The following is a 22,993-nucleotide window of genomic DNA, read 5'->3' on the forward strand; positions in this document are numbered from 1 at the left end:
GATGTGAACGTTGTGATCAGCTGTTTTAGCGCAGTGCTGCTGTACAGACCGACGTTAACAGCAGCCCTGTCTGTGCACACGGAGACCGACTGTCGTCCGGTGATCTAACCGCCTTCTGGAAAAGCTTCACAAGTACGTCGGTACGCAAATGCGCTTTGTGACACAAATGACGGTACGCATTTCAGATTGTTGCCGCGCATGCGTATCTGCGTACCACTTATGTGCACCCCTGTTTATAACCATGTTTAACAAATTAAGAAACAAAGGATACAAACTACTGGACACTACACTTTGTCAGTTTTCCTTATAGGGGAATTTAATTCAACCCCCACAAACACATTAACAGCTTAAAGACTTGATCCAGAGTTTAAACTTTTAAATATAGTCAATGGTTTAAACCCACCTCAATGCAGACGATAGCGTTACAGGAGAGGTCCAGAGACTTCAGACGGACAAAGTTATTCAGAGCATTTCCCAGATGTCTGATCTTCTCCTCATACGTCCCCGGGAGGCTCAGTGAGCGGACATCACCTGTTTAAAAGAACAAAATGTACTATGAGACTGCAGTGAATTATTAGCTTGTGGTGCATGTGGTTTGGAGCAGATTGCAGTCATTGCTAGTGGCTGTGTTAGCTGGCGTTAGCTTAGCCGTCAATGCTAAGGTTTGGAAAAGTAACTACGGTTGCTAAAATAGTTTTAAAACAACACAAGCTCAACACCATGGCTTGACCTGTAGTAGTCGCTTGTATGTATTCGCATAAAGCGCTTGTATTAGAATTAGATCATCTTACCAAGACAGGGATGTTTTAATTGTAATCTCTCCCGTATCCATTGCTCTGTTATGGTTGTCAAACTCTCCGCCGCCATACTTTTCGAACTCATGCTGCCCTCAAGTACTGTCGGAAGAAACCGAGAGCATCATTCAGTTTGACCTTTACATTGATGTGCACCATCTGTTTTACTGATTAAACGCAAAGACAGTATATCATAATCGTTTGCTACTCATACTAACATTAGCTATTATCTTTCTACCGTTAAAATAATCTTTTTTTCTGCCATACTGATAGATCTGATCAAATACATTATATTCGATACATATACAATTCATAAATTCATAAATATGTATGCCTACGCAACTAATACATATGGCTTTAAAATAGAAAGCCAAACACAATTTACAATTATTGTTGCACCTGCACCTATATTGCTGGAACGGTACAATCAGAGTTAACAAGGAGCATTAAAGGCGTCTCTTGGAGCATGCGTACTATCCACATGGTCCACATCCGGAGTTGTCACGTGTCATAACAAACGTGTTCCTGTCTAAAGTTTGGTCCTCTGTTATCTGTGTTCGGCCAACTATAACACACCGTCAGATTCATGCAACAGTCTAGTAGTTCACTTCACACACACTCGTTGGAAACAACGTATTGTTGCTGTTAGTAACGGTAGCGTTCCCAACATCGTGGATGTTTGCAGGAGTGCCAGTCGTCGTCAGGATCAATGGCGTCCTTTGCAACAGAGTTGATAACATCATGTTCCAACATCGTTTTGTCTGCCACAGCATTATACTATTCCTACAGACTATTTAAGGTAGGTGGCATTCAGTGCAGTGCCAAATATCGATGATAATTGGTTAAAAGTTATTTACTAACTTCAACGTTTTGTGCTGAAACCATAAATCGATGTAGCTGACCAAACGATATTTGACAGACATTCACTCCTGTGTTCTGCTTTGTGTCCTACTTGTCCAGTGTACACTCATTCTAAATAGAAGGTGGACTTTAATCCATTCAAAAGATGTATCCTACTACTTGTAATGTCCACTGTAGTAATACATGTCTGCATTGTCACTGGGTCACATAACATGGAAATTATTGAAAAAGAAACTTCATTACAATATTCTTATAAAATTCAAATACACACATTTCCTATAAAAAAAAAAAACTAGAGGTGTGTCCTCCTTATCCAGTTTAATATTACAATTCTGCATTGATTTTGAAAAATGAAGGTACATGATACAGAAGCGATTAACAATATATAAGAGTTTTAATAAAACGGCATATAAAAAAAGAGACATACTTAAATAAAATTGAAGAATCATTCCAATGTATCCCACTTGTTCAGTGTATTATCACAATGCATTATTCATTTAAAATCATAAGGCTAACTGCCTGTGCATTTGTCTCTCTATAGGATCACAGGGCTCCTTCAGTAGGCCTCTTCCTGCTCGGACTCTCTGCAGCACTGTGCATCGTGCAGCCCTCCAGCTCATACCTCACGTCTTTACAGAGAGAAGCAGAGTGGACCGCCCAGGTTCTGGCTCCAGCGCTGGTCTCCTTCGACTTCCTGTGGCTCAGTGAAGACCACAACACAGCACATACCCTCCTGTGTGGCTCCTGTCTGCTGCTTGGTCTGTGTGACTGGCTCTCAGCCGATGCTCTCACGCTGATGACGCGCTGCCTCGGTTTGTCTTCCCTGTCCTGCTGTCTGACGGTCTGTCTGTTTGCAGGGAATGCTTTAGGGGCCTTTGGCGGTGTGGCCCTCAGCCTCCCATTGCTTGTGGCTCAGAGGGTCGGAACAAAGACTTTCGCTCCACTCATTTCTCAAGCTGCAACTGAGGGACTCATCAAGTGGCTTTTAAAGGGCATCATGTCTGTGGGCTGTTGGGCCTCCACACAGGCCCTTGGCAAGTTCCTGTTGGATGTGACTGAGCAATGTATCATGGACCTTTAGAAAATCTGTAGATATCTGTATGATGAGTCAGGATCCGTGTATAGTGATGGACTTGGACAACATACACAACAGTACAAAAGTCAACTGGTACTGACCAAAAGGGACCCGTGCAAAAGTGAATGTGCCTAACTTATTAGCATTTCAGAACATTTCTGAAAAAGAGTTGTGCTGCACAATTTTTGCGATTACAACAAACTTTTTCAGGATGTTTTTAACTGGATTAATTTGTATTATATTAATAATAATAATAATAATAATAATAATACATTTTATCTTGTATTTTAAGGTATAAAAAGATTGCAGTAGAGTTGGAGTGAGAAGTGGATTCATCGATTAGTAAATTGACTCAAAATGAAAAGATACAATATATACAATACATTTTCTAAATGATTTATTAAGAAATTATTGATTATTTCGTAAAATGCCACACAACAGCTGATGGAGGAATTGCTGTTTTTTTCTTTGTTTAGTCATGATAAAACAAATATCATTGAGATAAAGACTGTTGAGATAAAAAGCAATCCAAAGAGTTCACCTTTCGCACTTGGAAACATTTTAAAATATATTCTGACATTATCTTACAGATAATATGACTCATTTAAGATTTTAAGAAAGACAATGTAAACATTTGCATTTCTTTCTTCATTATTGAGGCCACATGCACTAAAGTATAACATGCTAGGGCTGCTCGATTATGGCAAAAGTCATAATCTCAATTATTTGGGTCAATAATTGATAAAAACGATTATTACCCTGAACTTTAAGTTGAATTCAACTGAAAAAACAATAAAAAAAAAAAATCGTTTTATTTCGATTACGTTGTTTTCATAATCGTTGCAAGCCAAAATCGTAATTGCGATTAAAATACGATTAATTGAGCAGCCCTATAACATGCTTCACATATTTTATGTTTAAGGACCTAATACAATTATTATTTAACACAATTATTAAGGCTGAGATATATGAAACATGAATTTTCACAAGTGCTTTTTATTATTTATTTTGTATCACGCTTTGTGTTTGAAAATGAAAAATCAAGCCAAATATTCAACATGGTAACGGAGTATTGTAGCTTACATTTCCAAGTATTTCAGAAATCATTCAGATATCTGATTTAGTCAATTATTTGTAGTTCCAATGAAGTCCCAGATTAGGTTTAAGCATTAACAAAACCCAGATGCCACTGAACAAAGTCATTTGCATGAGAGTATCCGACCACAATTTAAAACTGATAGCCCACTGTGATGCAGCAATGACCTTTATTAGACATATTGGAGTACCCTCCTGACATTAATTATGCTGTTCAATTTGAATTCACCAGCACGTGGGCGGTTTAATTTCCTCTTTGATCATTTTAGACAATGGATTTCCGGCTGTATTCACTGTCAGGCTGTTAGAAGCCTGCAGACATCTCTTCAAAAGTTTCAACATATAGCTGCTTCAGAGTCTGGGTCCCATTTGTTCTGCAGCCTCAGCAGTATCACTGTTTCCATATCTGCAGTGGTCTGAGCTCTTGGTCCTGCTCTTACCTCACCATGCTCGTTTGATACTTATCAGTAGACATTTTACATAATGGTCTGCTGCAGTGGTAACAGAAATGACCTCATCTGTTTAACATTGTGCCCACATTGTTGTCCTAGCAACATTTCCATATTCTGTGCAGCCATGTGAACACTGCAGATTCTCTCTCAGGATTTCAGAATTGTAAGCAGCTGCCTCAGCATTTTTACTGCAGTAAACAAGGATTTGTGGCTGTGTTCCTGTCTGTGGAACAATGCCTTTGTCAGACCTCAGCACACAGGTGACCAGGGATATTTAAACATGTATTTAATTCTGTATTTAAAAAGGATGATGCTGATTGTGCTGTGATTCATCATTAAGGTCAAGTCTTTATTGGAAACATTAATCTGTTTTAAAATGTCACATTTTGTATTTTTATTTATTTTTAATTTGTTAACAAAAATGTGAAAACTAAAGGAATTTTAAGTTGACATAACTTGAATAAATTATTTAAATGCATCTGAAGAAATTACTTTTAGTTACAGAGTATCATTTCCCACTGCGTTACACAGGCTTCTTGTCTTGTGGCCAACTTCTGTACCATAACAGTCCTTGGAAACATCAAATATTGCAAGTGCAATACGTTGAAGTATCTGATTTCTATGAACACCTGGAACCAGGCACATCTCTTCCACCCCTTTCTCTGTTATCACCACCAACCGCTCCTGGTTCAATCTGTCTCCATACAGAAACTGTCACTTCACACTGCAGCGGATCAGTAAACTGCACTGAGCATGCTCGTGCAGATGCAGCCTGTAGATGGAGCAAAGTGGAGAGGAGGAGAAAGAGGAGGAGAGGGAGACACACAGGAGCTGCACACAGCGCTCTGAGAACAAAACCTGCATGGGAGGATTCTTCTCTGTCAACACAGATGGAGTGTGAGAGGGGAATACCAATGACTGGGATGTCAGATTGTCATCGCCAAGGAGGAACAGAAACGTGAAAAGGTAAAGAGAAACATCTCAGCTTGATGGAATGAAGTGACGTAAAAAAAAAAAGAAGAAAATGTATCTTGAGAAGTCCTGATGTATTGTGTTTTTTTTTAATTTTTATTTTTACATGTATTCTTCCTTTTATCAGAAAGACTTCAAGTAAAATTGTGTGTGTGCTTTTCTGCTGCAAGATAGAGATTATTTACTGAGTTTGTGTGTCATTTACAGGGTCTCTTGGACGGCGTAGCAATGTACGCCTTCTACTCCCTGTTAGTCTACATCTTCTACACCGTCTTCAAGAAGGAAGAGGAGGATGAAGCTTTGGAGGGGGCCTGTGGATCTTCCTCAAATGTATGTCTAGCCACATCATGTCTAACCTCGGGGGTCCTCCGTGAGGAAAAGTCATTTTTATTTCAGGGAACATGCCTGCGTCATCTTTACCCCCCGACAGTACAGAAGGGCTCTGTCATAGAGCACGTATACATTTGTGTTTTCATTTTCTTTGCTCATTTTGTGGATTTCTGTGGATGCAATATGTAAATATTTAGCCTGTGCATTACCATCTGACCCTAATGCATGTTACTGTGTTCAGGAGCCAAGACCTGTTTCCATGGAAACAGGGAGAAGGAGGAGAGATGGCCACACCTCCAAAATGGGGAAGAAGGCTTGTTCTCAGCGTGGTGAATCCAGTAAGTGCTCAAATAGCTGCTTTTTTTAGTCCAATGTAAAGGCTGTCATGTGATATAGCAGATTAATAAAACATTTATGATGTGGGTAGATTCTACTTATTGAATATTTAGTATATACATTCCTTTACTCTTCATTGTTTTTGTGATTTGTTTTCATCTAGGCAGTAGCAGTGACAGTGATGAAATGTCTCTGAGTGATGAAGGTGAGGCAGAAGGCCCCGACATCCCAGCATGCACTCCTCTAGCTGCTTTCCTGTCCTTCAAGCATGAGGCTGAGAAGAGGAGGGCCTCCCAGGTCCAGGTGGAAACAACAGGAAAGGTGACCAAACTGTCATCACCTAATCTTAGCTCCTCACTTGATGCATAAATGAGAAGTTCCCCAAATAGTAACTCCCTATGTGCTGCTCAGCCGACAGAGTCTCCCCTGCTGGCGGTGATGTCCCACTTGCTGACTTTTCTGGAGCAGTACTCCCACTTCCAGCAGCTGCAGCAGCAGGCCGACCAGTACCGGGTCCAGCTGAAGAGGCACCGCGTAAAGCACCGCCGACAAATGAAGGCCCTACGAGCGTCATACCGCCAGCGCCTCAGGGACAAGAGCAGCATCATCAGCAGCCTGGAGGAAGCCATCAGCCAGCAGCACACCCCCAGCCCGCTGAGCGAGGGTGAGGGGGAGAGGGAATGGTCACCTAGGGGAAGGAGAGAAGAAAGAAAGAAAGAAGGGGGAGGGGGCAATTAAGGTGCAAGAGGAATGGGTTTTTCAATTTCCTTCCGGTAGGTGTGAGGAGGATGAAAAACAGAGAGGTAGAGGTCAAGTGGTTGTTTTAATAACCAGAAGTAGTGAAGCAGAAAATGGCCCTGCAGACTTCAAATCGATATGAGACTTCAGATTGGGTGAGATCATATGATGGATGGAGGATGATGAGGAAAAAAGGGTATATCACATGCTCATCATAACAGGTGTCTATCCTGGGTTACAGAATAACGATAAGATGGGTTTTCCTTTAAACCTATGAAAGCTCAGTCCTTTCCATCATTATATAACAAAGTGAGTAGGATTTGAGAGTGAGTCATCAGTTCCCAAGATAGTGTCTTAGTAGTTCACTTCAGTCATGGGGATTTTCCATAGTTGGCCCAACCTAGATTAGATCTTTTCAACTTGGGATACGGTACACTTTGTATAGAAGAATACAGTCTTCAGCAGAGGAGCAGACTGATTAGATGTGCGTGTAAGTCAAGAGGCCAGCCTAACTCTGTGCAGCTGCAATTGACCTAAAAGCTTCAGATGTGGGTCTCTGCTGTGTTTCAGATCTGACCAGATGGTTCTTTGACCTCGGAGCAGTAGGATAGCCGTATAGGCTGCACTGTATCACTTTCATGTGTAACGTACAGTATAGCGTGTTGTGCGTAGGTGTGTTTAAAGGGAGGATCTCATGCGTACTGAATCTCATTAGCCACAGGAAAAAGATACATGATTCCGTGGCGAGGTTCTTTGGGTACAGGGATAGTGATTCTTTGGCTCTCTCTCTTGAATAAAACATGGCTCAGAGTTATATTTTATTCCCTGCAAATGCACTTACACGTCTTTCCACATGCAAGGAGCCACGTGTACTTGTGTTGGACTAAAAATAGCCGGAGTCAATGCCCCAAGTGTGACGAGGGTGTGTGGTCTGTTTGTTTACTGTTGTGCAACGCGTAGGCCTAAGTGGAGGGGTGATGCTTGTTTCTTTTAAGATCCTTGAGGCACAGCTGTAGCCTTTGCTTAATTGTTGTTGTTGTTTTTGTCTTTCCCTCACATCACCTCTTCTCCCTGCCTCATTGTGACATGGCGACATTTATAAAATTAGCATAAGGCCTTGCGATGATAATAGGAGTTGACAGGGCCTGATAAATCATTGAGGAGGAGCAAAGTCATTGAAAATGCTGCGGGGCATGCTCCATGGAATTTTTATTTTAGCAGGCTGTTGCTTTGTTTAAATGATCTTCAATGCTCCAAGCTGCACGTGAGAAGCTGCAGCAATCCTGTATAGATCTTTAAAGACACCCAGGAGACTTGAGGGTGGAAACGTTAATGTTAACCTCATTGCAAGGCAAGGTGACTACAGGCTTTCTAAAAGAGCTTTAAGTGCATAGTTAATGTTCATTAATAATAAACACACACAAGCATTTAGGCCTTACTGCAGGTCAGAGGAGGTTCAAACGACCATTGTACTATTATTGGTTGTCTGAATATGAATATTGATCTGAAGATGGCATAAGATAGCTGCTGTTATTTTTGCTTTTTGTAATGCCATCAATATCCAGGCTGTATGATGGTGCTGCTGCATAGGCTGATTTGAATGTTCCTTGTTTATATCCCCCAGGTGAGTCCATCGGTGATGCAGGGACACAAGCTGGGGTTCACCGGCTGGTTGAGTCTCTGTACGGGCTGCAGGGGGAGAGGAGTAAGCTGAGGGGGGAACTCCGTCTGCTGCACTCCCAGCTGGAGGAGAAGGATCTGGACCGACACTCTCGTATACAGACCTTCCAGCAGCAGGTAGGCAGCTGCATATTAAAGAAATCCTGAATGCTTTATCCATTTAGGAACAATCTGCTTCAGGAAATCCATACATCATTTATCACAAATAGTTTATTGTGTTTGAATCTAGTCTCATTACAATAAGTAATGCCGTTTGTAATAATGAAGTAAGGCAAGGCAAGTTTATTTATATAGCACCTTTCAACACACGGCAATTCCAAGTGCTTTACAAAAATGAAAGACATTATGAGCATTAAGAAATAGTGCAGTGGAAACACATTATAAAATAGCATTTAAAAGAGTCATTAAAAAGAAAAGATAATAAAAGAAACATAAAAATTACAAGAATATTAATCTTTGGCCTTTAAACTATCTTTTCAAGTAGTAGTATGTATGCAGTAATGACCTATTATTAATGTTTACAAAAAAAAGTAATATTGCAGAATAAAATCACTTAGATAATGGAATCATGGTGTGTTATATAATATATATAGTAAATCATGTCTGTACTCTAAATGTATCTCTGTTGACCTCTTCTCATTCCTTACACAGATCGACGAGCTCAAGAGTTGCATAGAGGAGCGCGAGGAGGAGCTGTGCAGACTGAAAGCAGCCACTGTAAGCCCTGTGCACTATTGATTCAATCATTTGTCAAGTCTTTGTCACTTCCCTCGTCATCATCAAAGCTGCAACGTCTGCCCACACGCTTCGAATGAAATGCCAAACAGTCAGATTGCGTTGTGTAACACCTTAATTATAAATCCATCTACAAGGATATTGGTTCAAAGATTCAAGATTCAACAATCTCCAACAATCCAACATACATAATAAAATACAAAAATAAAAAGTAGTACAAAAGTCTATATACATGTAAATAGAATATGATATGTACAAGAACAGAATATTAAATTAAAATAATGTAAATTAAGACAAAATTAAATACGGTTTATTGCGTTTATATAAATAAGTATATTGCATGATGACAACAGGAATGTTTATCGGGCACTTAGCAGAGCTCAGGTGTTTAGCAGTCTTCTGGCCTGTGGGATGAAACTGTCCCTGAGTCTGGTGGTTTTAGTCCGGATGCTGCGGTACCGCCTGCCAGACGGCAGCAGACAGAACAGTTTGTTGCTGGGGTGGTGGGGGTCTTTTGTAATCCTGAGGGCTTTCTTCCTGAGCCGCTGGGAGTAGATGTGAGGTATTGGTCACTGGGTTTGATGCATCTCTCATTGTTATGCTGAACCTTTTATTTCATTTCCTCAGGGGGCCACAGACTCAGAGAAGCGAGTGCTGTGTCTGTCAGCAGAGAATGAGAGTCTGAAGCAGAACCTGAGCGTTACCCAAGGCCTCCTGCAGCAGCTGTCAGCCATCCCCTCGCAATCCAGCACCATGCTCATCAAGGTGAGACGCTGCAGCACCACGAGAGCTTGTGAACGCGCTACAGAGGAAGCCATTTGTCACCACAAACATTTAAAATGTTCTTTGTTTCTCAGGAGAATGAGAACCTCCGCAGTAGAGTGCAGCAGCTGGAGATGTCCCTGCAGCAACGTGCTGAACAGCTATCACATCTGGAGCGACAGAGCGAACAAAGTGAGTGGAGGAGAGGAGAGGAGCTGAGGAAACGAGAGGACCGAGTGAGGGAGCTGCAGCTGGAGTTGGACAGAGAGAGAGGGAAGGAGCCAGAGATAAAGGTACAAGAAGGAATAATATATACTATTGCCAAAAATCTAAAATGTTGAGTAGTTGACCCTGATCAGATGTTTTGTTTCTCTCTCAGTATGTCACCCAGACTGTGGAGGTGGAATCACCAGCCACTTTAAAGCAGCTGACCAAAGCCAGACAGAGGAATGAACTGCTATCCGATAAACTGGCCAATCAGAATGAGCGGTGCAAACAGCTGGAGGAACACATCAGGAAGTCTGATGAATACAGCTGTAATCTCCAGCACAAGGTAACAGGAGCCATAGAGTTCATGCTTGACTAGTTTGGTGTAAATTAGTGTCTGTCATTCCTGTGTTAAAGTAAAAATTATATAAATGAACAGGCAGTATAAAACAAGTGATACTTAAGTGAAATAAAAGAAGAGTGCTAAATTAGGTTTTTATACATTTCTCAAACAGCAAAAACTGGATATAAAGTAAGATGGGCTGCTGAAAATAATGTTCTATCATAATAAATACTGATGCTTCAGGCCACTAAGAGGCAAGGAGCCTGATAAGAAACCCCATATGATCCTCTTGGTGCCGTCAACCTTAAATACAAAATATTAAAGAGACAGAATTGAAAAGGGTAAATAAAGAGAATAAATGATCAAAGCGGTGAAAATCAAAGACAGGATGAGGAGGTTTCCTCTTTGCTGCTGTAAATTCCCAACCAGATCAATATGATTGACAGATGAACTCATTACAGAGCCGAGCCGGCACAGATTGGAAAAGTCAAGTTGACATTTTAAACGAAATGCTGTGCGTTTTTACAGATTGCAGCGTATGAGCGAGAAATCACTAAACTGAGGGAGGAGCTGTTGAAAGAGATAGGACACTTGGAGGAGAAGAAGGAGGAGGCTGTGAAAGCTGCCTCCACCTGCTCAGCCGAGCACTTCCAGAACCTGCAGGACCAATTCTTCGGTGAGTGATAAAAAAAAAAACCCAAACAAATCTTTAAAGAGACACTTTGAGAAATGTGCCTTTTTGCTTTGTTGCTATTAGATGACAAGATTGATACCACTCTTTTTGTACAGATTAAACAAATCAATTAGGTAAGAAAGTAAGACAGGGCCTGGTAGGGTGAGCCAGGCTAGCTGGTTCCCCATTTCCAGTGTTTTTGCTAAGCTAGGCTAACCAAATGCTGCCTAGAGTAGTATCAATCTTCTCATCTGACTCAAGAAAGTGCAACAAAAAAAAGTTCCCTGAAGTTATTATTTGATTCAGAATTGTATATGTGCCTGATTCCACATCTTTGTGTCTTTTTGCCAGGCTTGCAGAAGCGTCTGACTGCACTCCCTCCAACTTTACGCTCCATGAAAACCGACTACACCAGTCTGAAGAGCCAGGTTAGAAACTTCTCCGACTTTTACGGAGCAGCTATCAATGACGCAAAAAAACAGGTACGTACTGTGACTCCACATCAAGACTTACAACCTTATTGCATACATTAAGGAGATAGATCAATCTGACCAGCTCAACAAGCCTAGTTTACCTTTTTTGTTACATATTTGTGTGTTTGTCAGGTTACAGCAGCTATTAGTGAGATGTCTGAAGCCAACAAAGATCTCCTGGAGAAATACAGGAAGGAGGTTGCACTGCGCAGGAAGTACCACGAGCAGCTGGTGGAGCTTAAAGGTAAGCAGAGAGGGGAAAAAAACCACTGCAGAATATGAACCGTACATCATTAATTGGGCCTTCTTTTTGTCAGGCAACATCCGCGTGCTGTGCCGTGTAAAGCCGGTGCTGAAGGAGGACCAGCACGAGGAGGGCCAGTCTGTGGTGGTGACCACGGACCCCAACAACGAGTCCTCACTCAATGTGCTGAACAAAGGAAAGGATCGCATCTTCGAACTGGACAAGGTCTTCCACCCTCAGGCCACACAGGAAGAGGTATGAGGACGCACAGGATATGCAGGAAATATAATATTAATAAGATCTAACTTTATTTGGTTTGTTTTCAGGTCTTTCAGGAGATAGAGCCCCTTGTGACGTCCTGCATCGACGGCTACCATGTCTGCATATTTGCCTATGGACAAACTGGCTCCGGAAAAACCTACACAATGGAGGTATCTAGTTGTACTGCATTATTGGAGCTGAATATTGATTACAGATATAGCACACACTCAGCACATTTGTTCCATAATGTGGGCTGCAGGTTAAGTATCACTTTATCTTCAGGGCAGTGTGGAGAACCCAGGCATCAACCAGCGAGCCCTGAAACATCTCTTTAGTGAGATCGAGGAAAGGAAGGACATGTGGACTTACACGGTGACCGTCAGCTCTGTGGAAATCTACAACGAGGTGCTAAGGTACAATGTTCTGCACTTTATGTCCCTTTAGCCTGTAATATATATGATATCTACTACATTTTCACATACTGTTCTGTTATGTATGTTAAATATCCAATTGTATCTCAAATCTTTTTCCCTAATCAAAAGGTTTAAATAGTTTTTTTTTAAAGATATTGCCCCTTTTCTGCTCCTATATTTCCTTTTTGTTGTTTTTTTCCCTGTATTGTTTTTTTGTAATAGACTGGATGCCATTGTAAATACGGATCGCCCCTCAAGTATTATACAAGTGTAAATAAAGGTATGAAAAAATGCTGTTTCTCAGAGACCTGCTGAGTAAGGACGGAGAGAAACTGGACATTAAGATCAACCCGGACGGGACGGGACAGCTGCATGTGCCGGGCCTCAGGGTCATCGAGGTGAAGAGCTTTCAGCACATCAAGAAGGTTTGTTTTGAACAGTTTGTGCTGATAGGATAATTCATTACTGTTCAATATATAAAAGTATTTCATTTATGCAAATTGTTCTTGTTCTTGTTTAGATTTTAGCCAAAGCTCGAAGGAACAGGATCACCTTCGGCACTCAGATGAACCAGCACAGCTCCCGCTCCCACGCTCTGCTCTGCGTCACCGTGCAGGGCACCGACCTCGCCACCGGCTCCAAAACCACCGGTCAGTCACATGGGCACTTATTCCTCTACAGGAGAAAGTGTGTTCTTAATAGTTGCTATAAATCTGAATAAGATTTGGCATTTCTCTTTGAATCCATCTCTTTTATTAAAGCTAAGTGCAGTCTAATACATTATGCTAAATCAAAAAAAGAAAAACTTCCAAAGGGACATCACTGTGAATATCTGCAGCGCTTAGTGAGAAGAGAATTTAAGAAAAAGAGTATTAGAGCATAGGAGGAGCTTCTGATCAGGATCCAGTCAGACAGAAGCTAGTCCAGAGGTGACTGTCTGCATCGTTCACTCTGAATTCACTTTTCCTTTCTCAGGAAGATTGAACCTGGTGGACCTGGCTGGCTCTGAGAGGGTTTGGAAGTCTGGTGCAGAGGGAGAGAGGCTGAAAGAGGCGCAGAATATTAACCGCTCCCTGCTGTCACTGGGTGACGTCATTCAGGCACTGAGAGCTCGGCAGACTCATATCCCTTTCAGGAACTCCCGCCTTACGTACTTATTACAAGACTCCCTGGGAAAAGGTAGCAAGACTGCCATGGTGGTGCAGGTGAGATTTCTGATACAAGTGCCTCAGCCTTAAAAGTGTAACATTTTATTAAAAAACAACATTTGTAGTCTTCTTCGATGCGTGTCATGAGCCTTGTTTTGTTTCTACTAAAGGTATCTGCTCTGGAGAGTAATGTGGGAGAGACATTGTGCTCACTGAAGTTCGCCCAGCGGGTGTGCAAGGTGGAGCTGGGTCCTGCAGCTAGGAAGATTGAATCTGGTGGAGGACAGTGCGACTGACAGTCACTTCCTGTTCCTCAGTGACCCCCAGGAAGCCATGAATCCACAAGTCAGATTCTTATCAACCAATCATAACGCGTCAATATCAAGAAGATCAACAGCAATCCTGCTCAAGGGCTAAATCTGAAGAGGTCTGTGTGGCAGCTGAATGCCAGCCTTTGATTGAGGTTGGGCGTTCAGGCCTCCTCGTTGCCATTTCCTGCTTCTGACAAGCGATAACCCTTTATCTTTCGCTAATCTGCATGCAGGAGTATTTACTCTCTCACTCCGAGTGCCAAAACAACCTCTGACTCCCCCCAAGGTCTAGATACGATGCTTCCTTGAACTACAATATCTCAGTTTCCTCTTGTGAAATACCAAATCCCAGGATTTATCTTATCAGCTTTTTCTTGCTGGTCATCACAGTATTTAAAGCAGCGTGATGACAGAGAACAGGTTCAACCAGCTTCCAGAGCCACAATATCAACAACTCCGTTTTTAGAAGTATTTATCATCTTGCTATTAATATCTGTAGTTTGTGAGCTTCGTCGCTAATGTTGTATATTTTTGAAGATTGTAGTGTGTAGGGGAACCTGTTTTGTAGTCAGTGAGTATGGCTAATAATAATTAGAGCAGTTTTTACGAGATTCAGAAGAGCACTGAATGGTTTCTGTTTCTCTTTAGAGCCTTCATCATTTGTCTTTTGAGAACAGAGGAACGCTGTTGAAGGAACAGGTGGCCTTGAATGAGAAGTGGTGATGAATGGTGCAATACGTCCCTGTAGAGGAGACAGTTTAGGCCTACGTTGGAAGAAGCACTTTGAGGGAAAATAGGAACTATTTAGTTCAGGAAAGGTATATACGTGCTTGATATAGATATCACTAGTGAATGTCATACCAAAAATCGCTTATTGTTATCTGTTCCTCTATGTATCACCCATTGGATCAACTTGGTTCAATAGTAGCAAGACATTAATGTTGCAGTAACTACCATGAGTGCATAGGGCTCACTTAATAAGGCCTAGTCGGTGGATTTTCAGATCGTTTTCTGAATAAATACGACGTATTTAAAAAGTGTCTTTTCTCTTATTTGATGTCCAGCAACAAAAGAATAAATATATTTTTTAGTAATAACATGAAACTACAACAGCTACCGCTTGAACATCTCAAGATGTAAGAGTAAATGTTTATGGGCAAAACTTTGCACATTTCTAATTATCTCTAATTACATTGTTTATTTTGATGTCAGTGTTTTTGCATACTGTATTATATCTCAACATATATATTGATGATATATATAGTTTTGTTTACATATGCCGTGATGAAGGAATTAATCCATATTGCCCCTCCCCCCCAGCCTCAAAATAAAGACAACAGGCATAACAAATAATAATCAGGCATTAGAAAAAAATCACATTATTTTACTTGAAAAGATAAAAATGACAGGAAAATATGTAACATGACCAATGCACGTTAATAAACCACATAAGCAGAATGTTCTATTACATATTAATGTTATAATGTAATGATACAATGCAGGAGTCAGAAGGATATCGTATGAAAACCTGAAATATTACTTTACACCCTGAAATTGGCAGTCTTTTTGAAAACAACACAGATGTGACAATACTGTCCCGTGTTGTAGGCAGAGGCGATCACTCTGTAGTCTTCTTATTTATTTATTTTTTATCCGTCACATTTTGGATTCAGTCCGAGTCTCCGTGCTCCTCTCCTACTGCTCCCACCGCCGCGGCCAACTCCTCCTCACTGCCTCGCAGACGATCCCCTGGGCACACACACACTCACGGTCAATCTGATCATTCATTCTTCAATCAATAGATGTTTAACATTTATAGAGATCAAGCAGATTGAGCAGAACCTGGTTACACTTTTATTCAGGTTGATTAGCATTCACATATTGTAACTAAGCAACCCTGTTAACACAACGACAGAGAAGCAGAGATACTCCCAAAACAAAAAAACAGTTATTTACAAAAGTAAGTACAATCATGTTTTCATTTACCTTAAGCTGTAAACAAAAAAAAGAGTTGAAACCAAAGTATAAGGGGTTACTGTTTACATATTCATGCCATTATAAACCTAGTGTTAGTGTGTAAACATTGTGTTCTCCATAATAGCTCACGGCTATTATTAGAATGTGGAACACAAATCACTGGAGCAATCGCATCATTGATGTAATCAGATGGCGTCAAGCCCCTTGAGTCTGGAAACCACAGAGCAATTAGCCTCATAATTCACGCCTCGCTCCGACCTGCTCGTCACTGTGGTGCAAAAAAAACATGAGAAAGGGAATACTCACGGATGAGCTCAGCGATGCCTCTCTGCGTTCTCCTCTCCAACTTCTCCAGTTTCTTTGCCACATCACGCTTTAGATCCCTACGATCAGAAACAATAGATATAAACAATAAGATGATAATGTCGGTAACATTAAACCATACCAAGGTTCTCTGCAATTTGCAGAGTGAAAGATAATGTTCTAGAAGCTCTTACCAGTCTGGTTTTCTTGGGGCGAGGTTGGCCAAATCCTGAGGAAATAAAACATCTGTTAAAAAGAAAAACATGACCAATGAGGGCACGAGATAAGTTTGTGCACAGATGGAAGGCTGACAGGCAGGTAGGCCATCCAGTTATTTTAGCCGAGCCGGCTCAGATGATTGGTCGTACTTTTTACAGTACTACGGCTTCCACAGATGACATTTATTAATGTATTTCTTGTCAAAGCATTTCATGTATTCATTGCTATCGGGATGTTCAGAGCATTCCATGGAATATAACAAAAGGTTTTTCTGAAGTGAATTACCTACCCCACCTTTAGAGCAACTACAAAAAATGTGACTCTTCAACAAAATAAATCACAGTTACAAAAGAAAAGGACGACTCACCACTTCTTCAATGATGGGTTCTGGGTTAGCTGCCTCTAACTGGTCTTTAACTTTTTCCTCAACTGCAAACAAAGAACATGTATCATTACTCAGAAAATAGATGTTTAACAGGATGCTAAATGTTTGCTGTTCAGAAGCTTACCATGTGATATCGCTGAGGTGTGATGTGAATACTAAGTGAATGTTTTCTCAAAGCTCTTTTATGACTGAAGGCTTCTCACCTGATGCCGGTTTGGCTTTGGGCACCTGCCTCTCCTTCAGCTCTTCATCCTCTGGAGTGTAATTTCTCAGTTTCAGCTCTCTGAGGAAAGAAAAGCAGAGTAATGCGTGTTTACTTTAGAGATAGGGATAAATGCAGAGATGCTAAACTTACATGATCTCACTCTTTCTCTCTTCCAGGAGGTGGCAGTGCAGCCAAACATATATCACCAGAGATTAAGAAGCATAAAAGGCCATCTGCAAACCCAACACAGCTGCACGTTCAGTGTCCAGAGGAGGCTGGGTATAATGTCCCTCTTTATTCCTATGAACACGTCTGATTAACACGGTCCACCTGCTCCTGGGCATGGACTTGAGGAGAGCAGCAAACAGCTGAGGAATTCTGTGCTTGATGTTGAATCACGCAGTCTCTCATCACATATGCACAGAGGAATTCCTGGCGAGTTTAGCTGACATCTCTGCAGATTATATAAAAAGACATCCAGACCCAGAGGTAAACTACTGTCCCACCGAGCTCGGACCAAGAGGGTTTATCAGCTGCTCTGAGCTTAACATGGATTTGCGATGAGACTCGAGAGGGTGCACTCTTGATACATTCATCACACCCCGGCTGCCAGCAGACAGACCGATGCCTTGTATGGGTATGGGCAGGAATGCTGGTCATGTTCTGCCTTTGGCGGACTGAGGGTTACTCTTAGTTCACACACACGTCTCTCTGTGCCTCCAGAGTCTTTCCTGAGGAGGAGGAGGAGGAGGAGGAGTACGTCTACATATCTAATCTTATATAGAATTCTCAATTCCACTCATATTGCAGTCACAATAAATATATTGTTTTTATCTTAAATTAAACAAAATATTCTTATAACTATGGAATACAACTAAATTAAAATCAAAACTACATCAATGGTTGTCGTAAAGTCCTTAAAATTAATTCAACGGTTTTAATAATTTTGCTTAAATGAGCTCCACAGTCCCAGTGTAACAAAGTCCAGATGCCCTGACAGACAGTTTGGAGTAGAGCAAGAGCAACAGGCCATCAGCCTCCAATAGATTCAAATAGGATGAGACTGAACATAATTAAGAAAGGAGGGAACGATGTGCCGTAGATCAAGAAATTGAAACTGACCCTTATCTGACAATGACAAGTCAAATGAGAAAAAGGCCTCTAAAGCTGGGCTGCATTATGTGATGTGTGGGAGTTTAAGTGTTGGTGTAAGGGTGGCAGTAGTATAAAGGAACATGACTTGCAAGAGAAAATGAAATTGCATTCTTGCCATTATTCAACTTTTTTTTTTACAAGATTCAGAATTTCTCCTAAACATGATGTTGGATGAAAGACGGAGAAAGTCCTCTATGGAGCGAGTTGGGGTGTAAGCTTGATGGCAATGTGTTCATTAGATTTAGAAATGGTGTTTTTTGTGGCATGAAAGGGAAAGCCCAACATAACACTAAGATACATCATAGGAAAAAGAATATTACTGAAAAGGTTCATATTGAGTCATCTTTTTTTAATATCCAAACTGAAGTTCATCTATCCTGGCTGGTAAATGTCACGGTATTTTTTATAGACTAAAGTACATTTGGTAAGCAAGAGAACATAAATAATTGTCCGTAATGCACATGTTTTGCCTCCGAAGTTTGACGTTGCGCTTGCTTTTCTTAACCGTCTCTTATTGCGTCCAAACCTTTAAAGTGCGTTTACACATTTCTACTTCAAGCACACTGGCATCAAAGAGAGCCTGTGATCAATTCAGAGCAGGGTCCCAAGGGTGGCTCTTCCTAAATGTTTAGAGTGAACCGTGGCTGAGGAGAAGCTGCAGCAGTGTTCCAATGTTTACACTGATATCAAGCTGCTCCACTCACCAGAGCAAAACACCAGACAGCAGTTAGCCTCCTCAGCGAGCCACAGAGATGGTTTGAGCTAACATGTTAGTCATATCACTATTTTAGAGGCTTTTTAACTTCCTTGGATCATAGTTTTTATTTCCAAACCATTTAAGGCAAGTCTTCCTAGGTTAAAAGAAAGCAGCCCATCAACACCTAACAAGATGTAATAGGAAAGGCTGCTTGGTGCACTCGGTGTCTTCTGTGGAGAAATGTGTGATACGACACAGGAAACTGAAAAACCACAAGTTCTAAGGTTTTTCTTGTGGATCATTATTTTAATATGAACAATAACTTTAAGACAAACATGTTTATTGTTGTGTTCTTTCATGCCTGGACTAGGCCATTTGATCTCACATAAAGATGTAATGGCAAGACAAGACAAATGAAGACAGGTCACACGACCACACCTCACCATAACTGTGTCTTGATTTAGCAAAACAATTATTGAAGTTCCTTCCTTTAACTCTAGACTTTTTGCTTCACTGACATTGGTCTAAATGAGTCATGTTCATTGTCATGAGAGCTCTGTCGTGTTGGACTAAAGGAAAAACAGCGGCACTCCCTCAGTGCCGTCATTAAATATAAACAATGGAAACAAGGTCCTGTAGGACAGGAAAGATGGCTGCTCCTTTCTACCAACTGACACAAAGTAGAGTAACCTGCAGGATATTTGAGCAGCTAATAGCACGAGGCTGTGATCCGGCCCGGGGTAAACACTGCGTCTTATGACCTGCACTGTGTGACAAGGAGATGGTGTTCAGATAAAGGCTACGTTGGAATACTTCCAAATCGGTTTCTCTTCTGTTTTATGCAGCTTAACACACCTCTAGCTGAATGTGTAGTGAGCAACAGTTTAAGAGATCTTTACATGCTTTATGAAAAGTATGATTCATTAAATGTGTGTGTAGTGTGATGACTGACCTGTGCCTTGTTTCAGGAAGTTCCTCTAGAGAAGCTTTTTTGTTCTCTGGCTCCCCATCCTCCTGTTCTTGTCCCTGTTAAAATATCATCATGTCATGAGTGATAGAACTAAACCAGCCACATTTAGGTAAACGCATGAGGAAAAATACTTGTTTTGAGCCCCAGTCATACGTTTTAACAAAAGAATAAGAACCCCTCCCATCTTAAATTTTCCTGAAGAGGGTTCCTCTCCACCTTTGAGAACAATTCAGGGGACTGACTCATACTTGGAGTTCAGTACAATTATAGGAAAACAGTTCCCAGCTTTAGGAATGTCAACAACTGTTGATCATGGCTAGTCGAGCCAGCACGCCTCAACTCAAAAACAGCTTAGTGAAACACATTGTAGAATAGCTGCCAGAACAGCAGCTTGCACCTTGAACAGGGTGTTTCCTGTTGAATGAGAATTCAGACTCAGAGCTGAAAGAGGATCACAGTCGAGCAGATTAACTGTGTATTGTGTAAGTAGTTCAACTCAGAAAGCCCTACTGAAACGCGGCCTGCTCTCAGTCCTGTTTACTACATGGTTTAAGACAAAAAGTGTGCTTTGATAAAGATATGACATTTTAATACTACAATTACCACTGGATTTAGCTCAGCACACATCTTGAAAACGACTAATAAGATAGAATTATTAGACACTTCATACACCTTACATTTTACTGCAGAGAAGTGCTATTAGGGCTGCTCAATTCATCGTATTTTAATCCCAATTACGATTATGGCTTGCAACGATAACGAAACAATGTAATCGAAATAAAACTATTTTTTTATTATTACTTTTTTTTTTTTTTTCAAATTACTTCTTTTTTTGTATTGGTTTTTCAGTTGAATTATACATTACAAAGTTCAGGGTAATCAACTGTTAAAAACATACTGTTCACATTTTTTTTCTCCAATAAATTGATGTTTTCAAAGTAAATGGATAATCGTTTTTAATAATCGTGATATCAATTATTGACCCAAATAATCGAGATTATGATTTTTGCCATAATCGAGCAGCCCCAAGTACTATTATTTTGGGTTGTTTTCTTGCTACTTGAAATAGATTCTTTATTTCATAAGCACCTTTCTTGCAACCGAGGTATCTACATTATTCCTGCAAATTCTCTGTTAAAGCTGTAAATGTTTTCTTTTCCGTTTTCTGACTAAGATTCCTCCATCTTCCCTCATACGTGTGTTTTGGACTGTGTGGCAGAAGGTGTTTTCTCGTGTTCATTGTTATTCAAATTAATCAGGTATTGTTAGACTACCTCTATTATTCCTACATCAATAATTCAGTCGGTGAGCTGAACGTTAATAGATAAATACTGGTTAGCTTTTGTTGTTTCCAGCTTCAGGAGTCTTGCAGATGATTCAAGTTGATTTATAAATCACCATGGTTGAGCTTCTAAATAAAACAGTTAGAAACAGACATATTTAATGATATTTAATGTTTGTGAAAAAGGTTGAAAAATTGATGTTATTTACAGTATTGGAATATCCATGGTGTCAGATTATCTCTCATTATCTTTACCCCATTATAGCTATCTGAAAAATCTCTCTCTATGCTCCATTGTACCCCAGAGCTTTATCATCAGAAGCAGGACTTTATATTGTGTGTCTATGATGAACTTTTATCATAAAATACTTTAAGGAGACAGCATTTTTAAATCAAATGATTCATATCACTTTAAGGCACCTTCATAGAATTGTTTAGCTTAACATCAACCAGTTGTCTTATATGCAAGGTAAACCAACTGCTGGATCAGCTCTAGTTTTACCAGTCTGTCGAGAAGCATACCACTTAGGTTGTATATATAAATACCATCAGGTGTTTGGTTGGCTGGCCAGTTTGAACATGTGCCTTCTGTTTAGTTATAGTATTTCACAGAGGATCAATACAATTATTAAACATACATACCGCGGGTGAAACCTTTATCTAAAGCTGATTATATTTTGGCAAAAGAGTTTATTGTCATTTGGGTTAATACATTTGTTATAGTTTTTAATCATTCAGGTTAACTAATATTTTGCTTAAATTTGAACTAAAACGTGAGTAACAAACTTAAAAGTCTCTGTTATTGTCTCTGAATAAAATACCAAACAAATTAGCCAAGAAACGGACTAATTCATTTAAAAAGTAGATAAATGTACAAGCTCAGTACTCCAAACATGTACATAAAGACTCCTAATAGCACAATAAAGACAAGAACTAAAGCTACTACTGATTTTCCAACTACATTATTAAGCTAACGTTAGCTTCAAGCTAAGTCGGCTAACGTTTCCTCACAAATGAAAGGTTTTATAGAGGCTATGTTGCATTTATCAGACACCAGGCATCACGACATGAGTCACTTACATGAATTTGTTTATCTCTTATTGCTTTTAACCTCTCTTTCCTCTTCAGGGCCTGCTCCTGTAGTGACCCAACATTCCGCTCCATGTTTATCTCTACACGCCGCTCAATGCTCTCTGAACTCCATTAAGGGTCCTGGCTCAGGATGTGAGAACGAGCTTCGAGCACATCGATTGCGGTGGCTTGTTGCCTTCTTATCATGTGATATTGTTACATTGAAAATAATCTTTAAAATCATGAATTAGATTCCTGAAATTTGAAGAATTAATATTTTAAAATCTAAAAATCCAACATAGAATAATGATATTTTACACATTTGTAACACAAACCATCTTATTAATGAGTCTAATGTGGAAGACCATGGGATAATATTTGAATTGCTTGACTTGTAATAGCTTATATGCTATTTTGTACTATTCAAACATACCTATGGACTCTGAGCAGAGCTATACATTGAGGGGACATACACTGGCACACTATCCCGCCTGTTGATGGTCCCACTGTCAGGTCCTGGATAGGAATGTAGGCCATCACCATGGTAATACAGCTGTCTCAAGCTTCATGGTATCCATCCTCCGAATTACCAAGTGTGTGACAAAAGGTGCTAACAAGGTAAAAGAACATTACACTAATAGCAAAATAATCAATTTGTGATACATGTTAATGGCCCAATAATAGACAAATAAACTGTTGTTATATGTTAAATATATGGTACCATAGATAATAGGAGAAGTTGTCTGTAAACACTCTGAACAACAAACACACCTCGTGTCTAGAGATCAAGTGCATTTTATGCTTTTGTACAATATCAAGCAACTGA

General features: G+C 40.3%; 3 protein-coding genes across 3 annotated transcripts; 2 read left to right on the forward strand and 1 right to left on the reverse strand.

The window, feature by feature from the left end:
- The first annotated feature begins 1,269 nt into the window (after positions 1 to 1,269).
- Positions 1,270 to 3,449, forward strand: LOC104948734 (uncharacterized). The gene is made up of 2 exons (XM_010774961.1): positions 1,270 to 1,593; positions 2,197 to 3,449. Exons 1-2 carry the CDS (start codon positions 1,504 to 1,506, stop codon positions 2,734 to 2,736), a joined length of 630 nt encoding a protein of 209 aa, XP_010773263.1. The 5' UTR covers positions 1,270 to 1,503; the 3' UTR covers positions 2,737 to 3,449.
- Positions 3,450 to 4,857: 1,408 nt separating this feature from the next.
- On the forward strand, positions 4,858 to 14,934 carry si:ch211-257p13.3 (kinesin-like protein KIFC3). The gene is made up of 20 exons (XM_010774962.1): positions 4,858 to 5,243; positions 5,457 to 5,579; positions 5,821 to 5,917; positions 6,079 to 6,236; positions 6,327 to 6,579; positions 8,278 to 8,450; positions 8,985 to 9,050; positions 9,696 to 9,833; positions 9,926 to 10,123; positions 10,210 to 10,383; positions 10,909 to 11,056; positions 11,405 to 11,535; positions 11,659 to 11,770; positions 11,844 to 12,025; positions 12,097 to 12,201; positions 12,314 to 12,444; positions 12,749 to 12,869; positions 12,965 to 13,094; positions 13,420 to 13,649; positions 13,763 to 14,934. Exons 2-20 carry the CDS (start codon positions 5,478 to 5,480, stop codon positions 13,886 to 13,888), a joined length of 2,775 nt encoding a protein of 924 aa, XP_010773264.1. The 5' UTR covers positions 4,858 to 5,243; positions 5,457 to 5,477; the 3' UTR covers positions 13,889 to 14,934.
- Positions 14,935 to 15,272: 338 nt separating this feature from the next.
- ccdc12 (coiled-coil domain containing 12) lies at positions 15,273 to 22,341 on the reverse strand. Its single transcript, XM_010774963.1, has 7 exons — positions 22,177 to 22,341; positions 19,797 to 19,870; positions 16,991 to 17,070; positions 16,770 to 16,831; positions 16,378 to 16,412; positions 16,187 to 16,263; positions 15,273 to 15,652 (listed from the first exon to the last, which is right to left on the reverse strand). The coding sequence occupies exons 1-7, from the start codon at positions 22,258 to 22,260 to the stop codon at positions 15,573 to 15,575; spliced, it is 492 nt and encodes a 163-aa protein (XP_010773265.1). The 5' UTR covers positions 22,261 to 22,341; the 3' UTR covers positions 15,273 to 15,572.
- Between the last annotated feature and the right edge of the window lie 652 nt (positions 22,342 to 22,993).

The sequence above is a fragment of the Notothenia coriiceps genome, unplaced genomic scaffold (genome assembly GCF_000735185.1).
Source record: "Notothenia coriiceps isolate Sejong01 unplaced genomic scaffold, NC01 NC01_scaffold00014991, whole genome shotgun sequence".
Classification (NCBI taxonomy): domain Eukaryota; kingdom Metazoa; phylum Chordata; class Actinopteri; order Perciformes; family Nototheniidae; genus Notothenia; species Notothenia coriiceps.

Bases quoted from the DNA above. Each gene is read 5' to 3' on its own strand.
- LOC104948734 (XM_010774961.1), top strand. From the start codon at position 1,504: ATGGCGTCCTTTGCAACAGAGTTGATAACATCATGTTCCAACATCGTT. The intron at 1,594-2,196 runs GTAGGTGGCATT...GTCTCTCTATAG, and splicing joins ATTCCTACAGACTATTTAAG to GATCACAGGGCTCCTTCAGT.
- si:ch211-257p13.3 (XM_010774962.1), top strand. From the start codon at position 5,478: ATGTACGCCTTCTACTCCCTGTTAGTCTACATCTTCTACACCGTCTTC. The intron at 5,580-5,820 runs GTATGTCTAGCC...TACTGTGTTCAG, and splicing joins CCTGTGGATCTTCCTCAAAT to GAGCCAAGACCTGTTTCCAT. The intron at 5,918-6,078 runs GTAAGTGCTCAA...GTTTTCATCTAG, and splicing joins TTCTCAGCGTGGTGAATCCA to GCAGTAGCAGTGACAGTGAT.
- ccdc12 (XM_010774963.1), bottom strand. From the start codon at position 22,260: ATGGAGCGGAATGTTGGGTCACTACAGGAGCAGGCCCTGAAGAGGAAA. The intron at 17,071-19,796 runs GTCAGTCATCAC...TTCTTTCCTCAG, and splicing joins CTTCCTGAAACAAGGCACAG to AGAGCTGAAACTGAGAAATT. The intron at 15,653-16,186 runs GTGAGTATTCCC...GTGTGTGCCCAG, and splicing joins AGGCATCGCTGAGCTCATCC to GGGATCGTCTGCGAGGCAGT.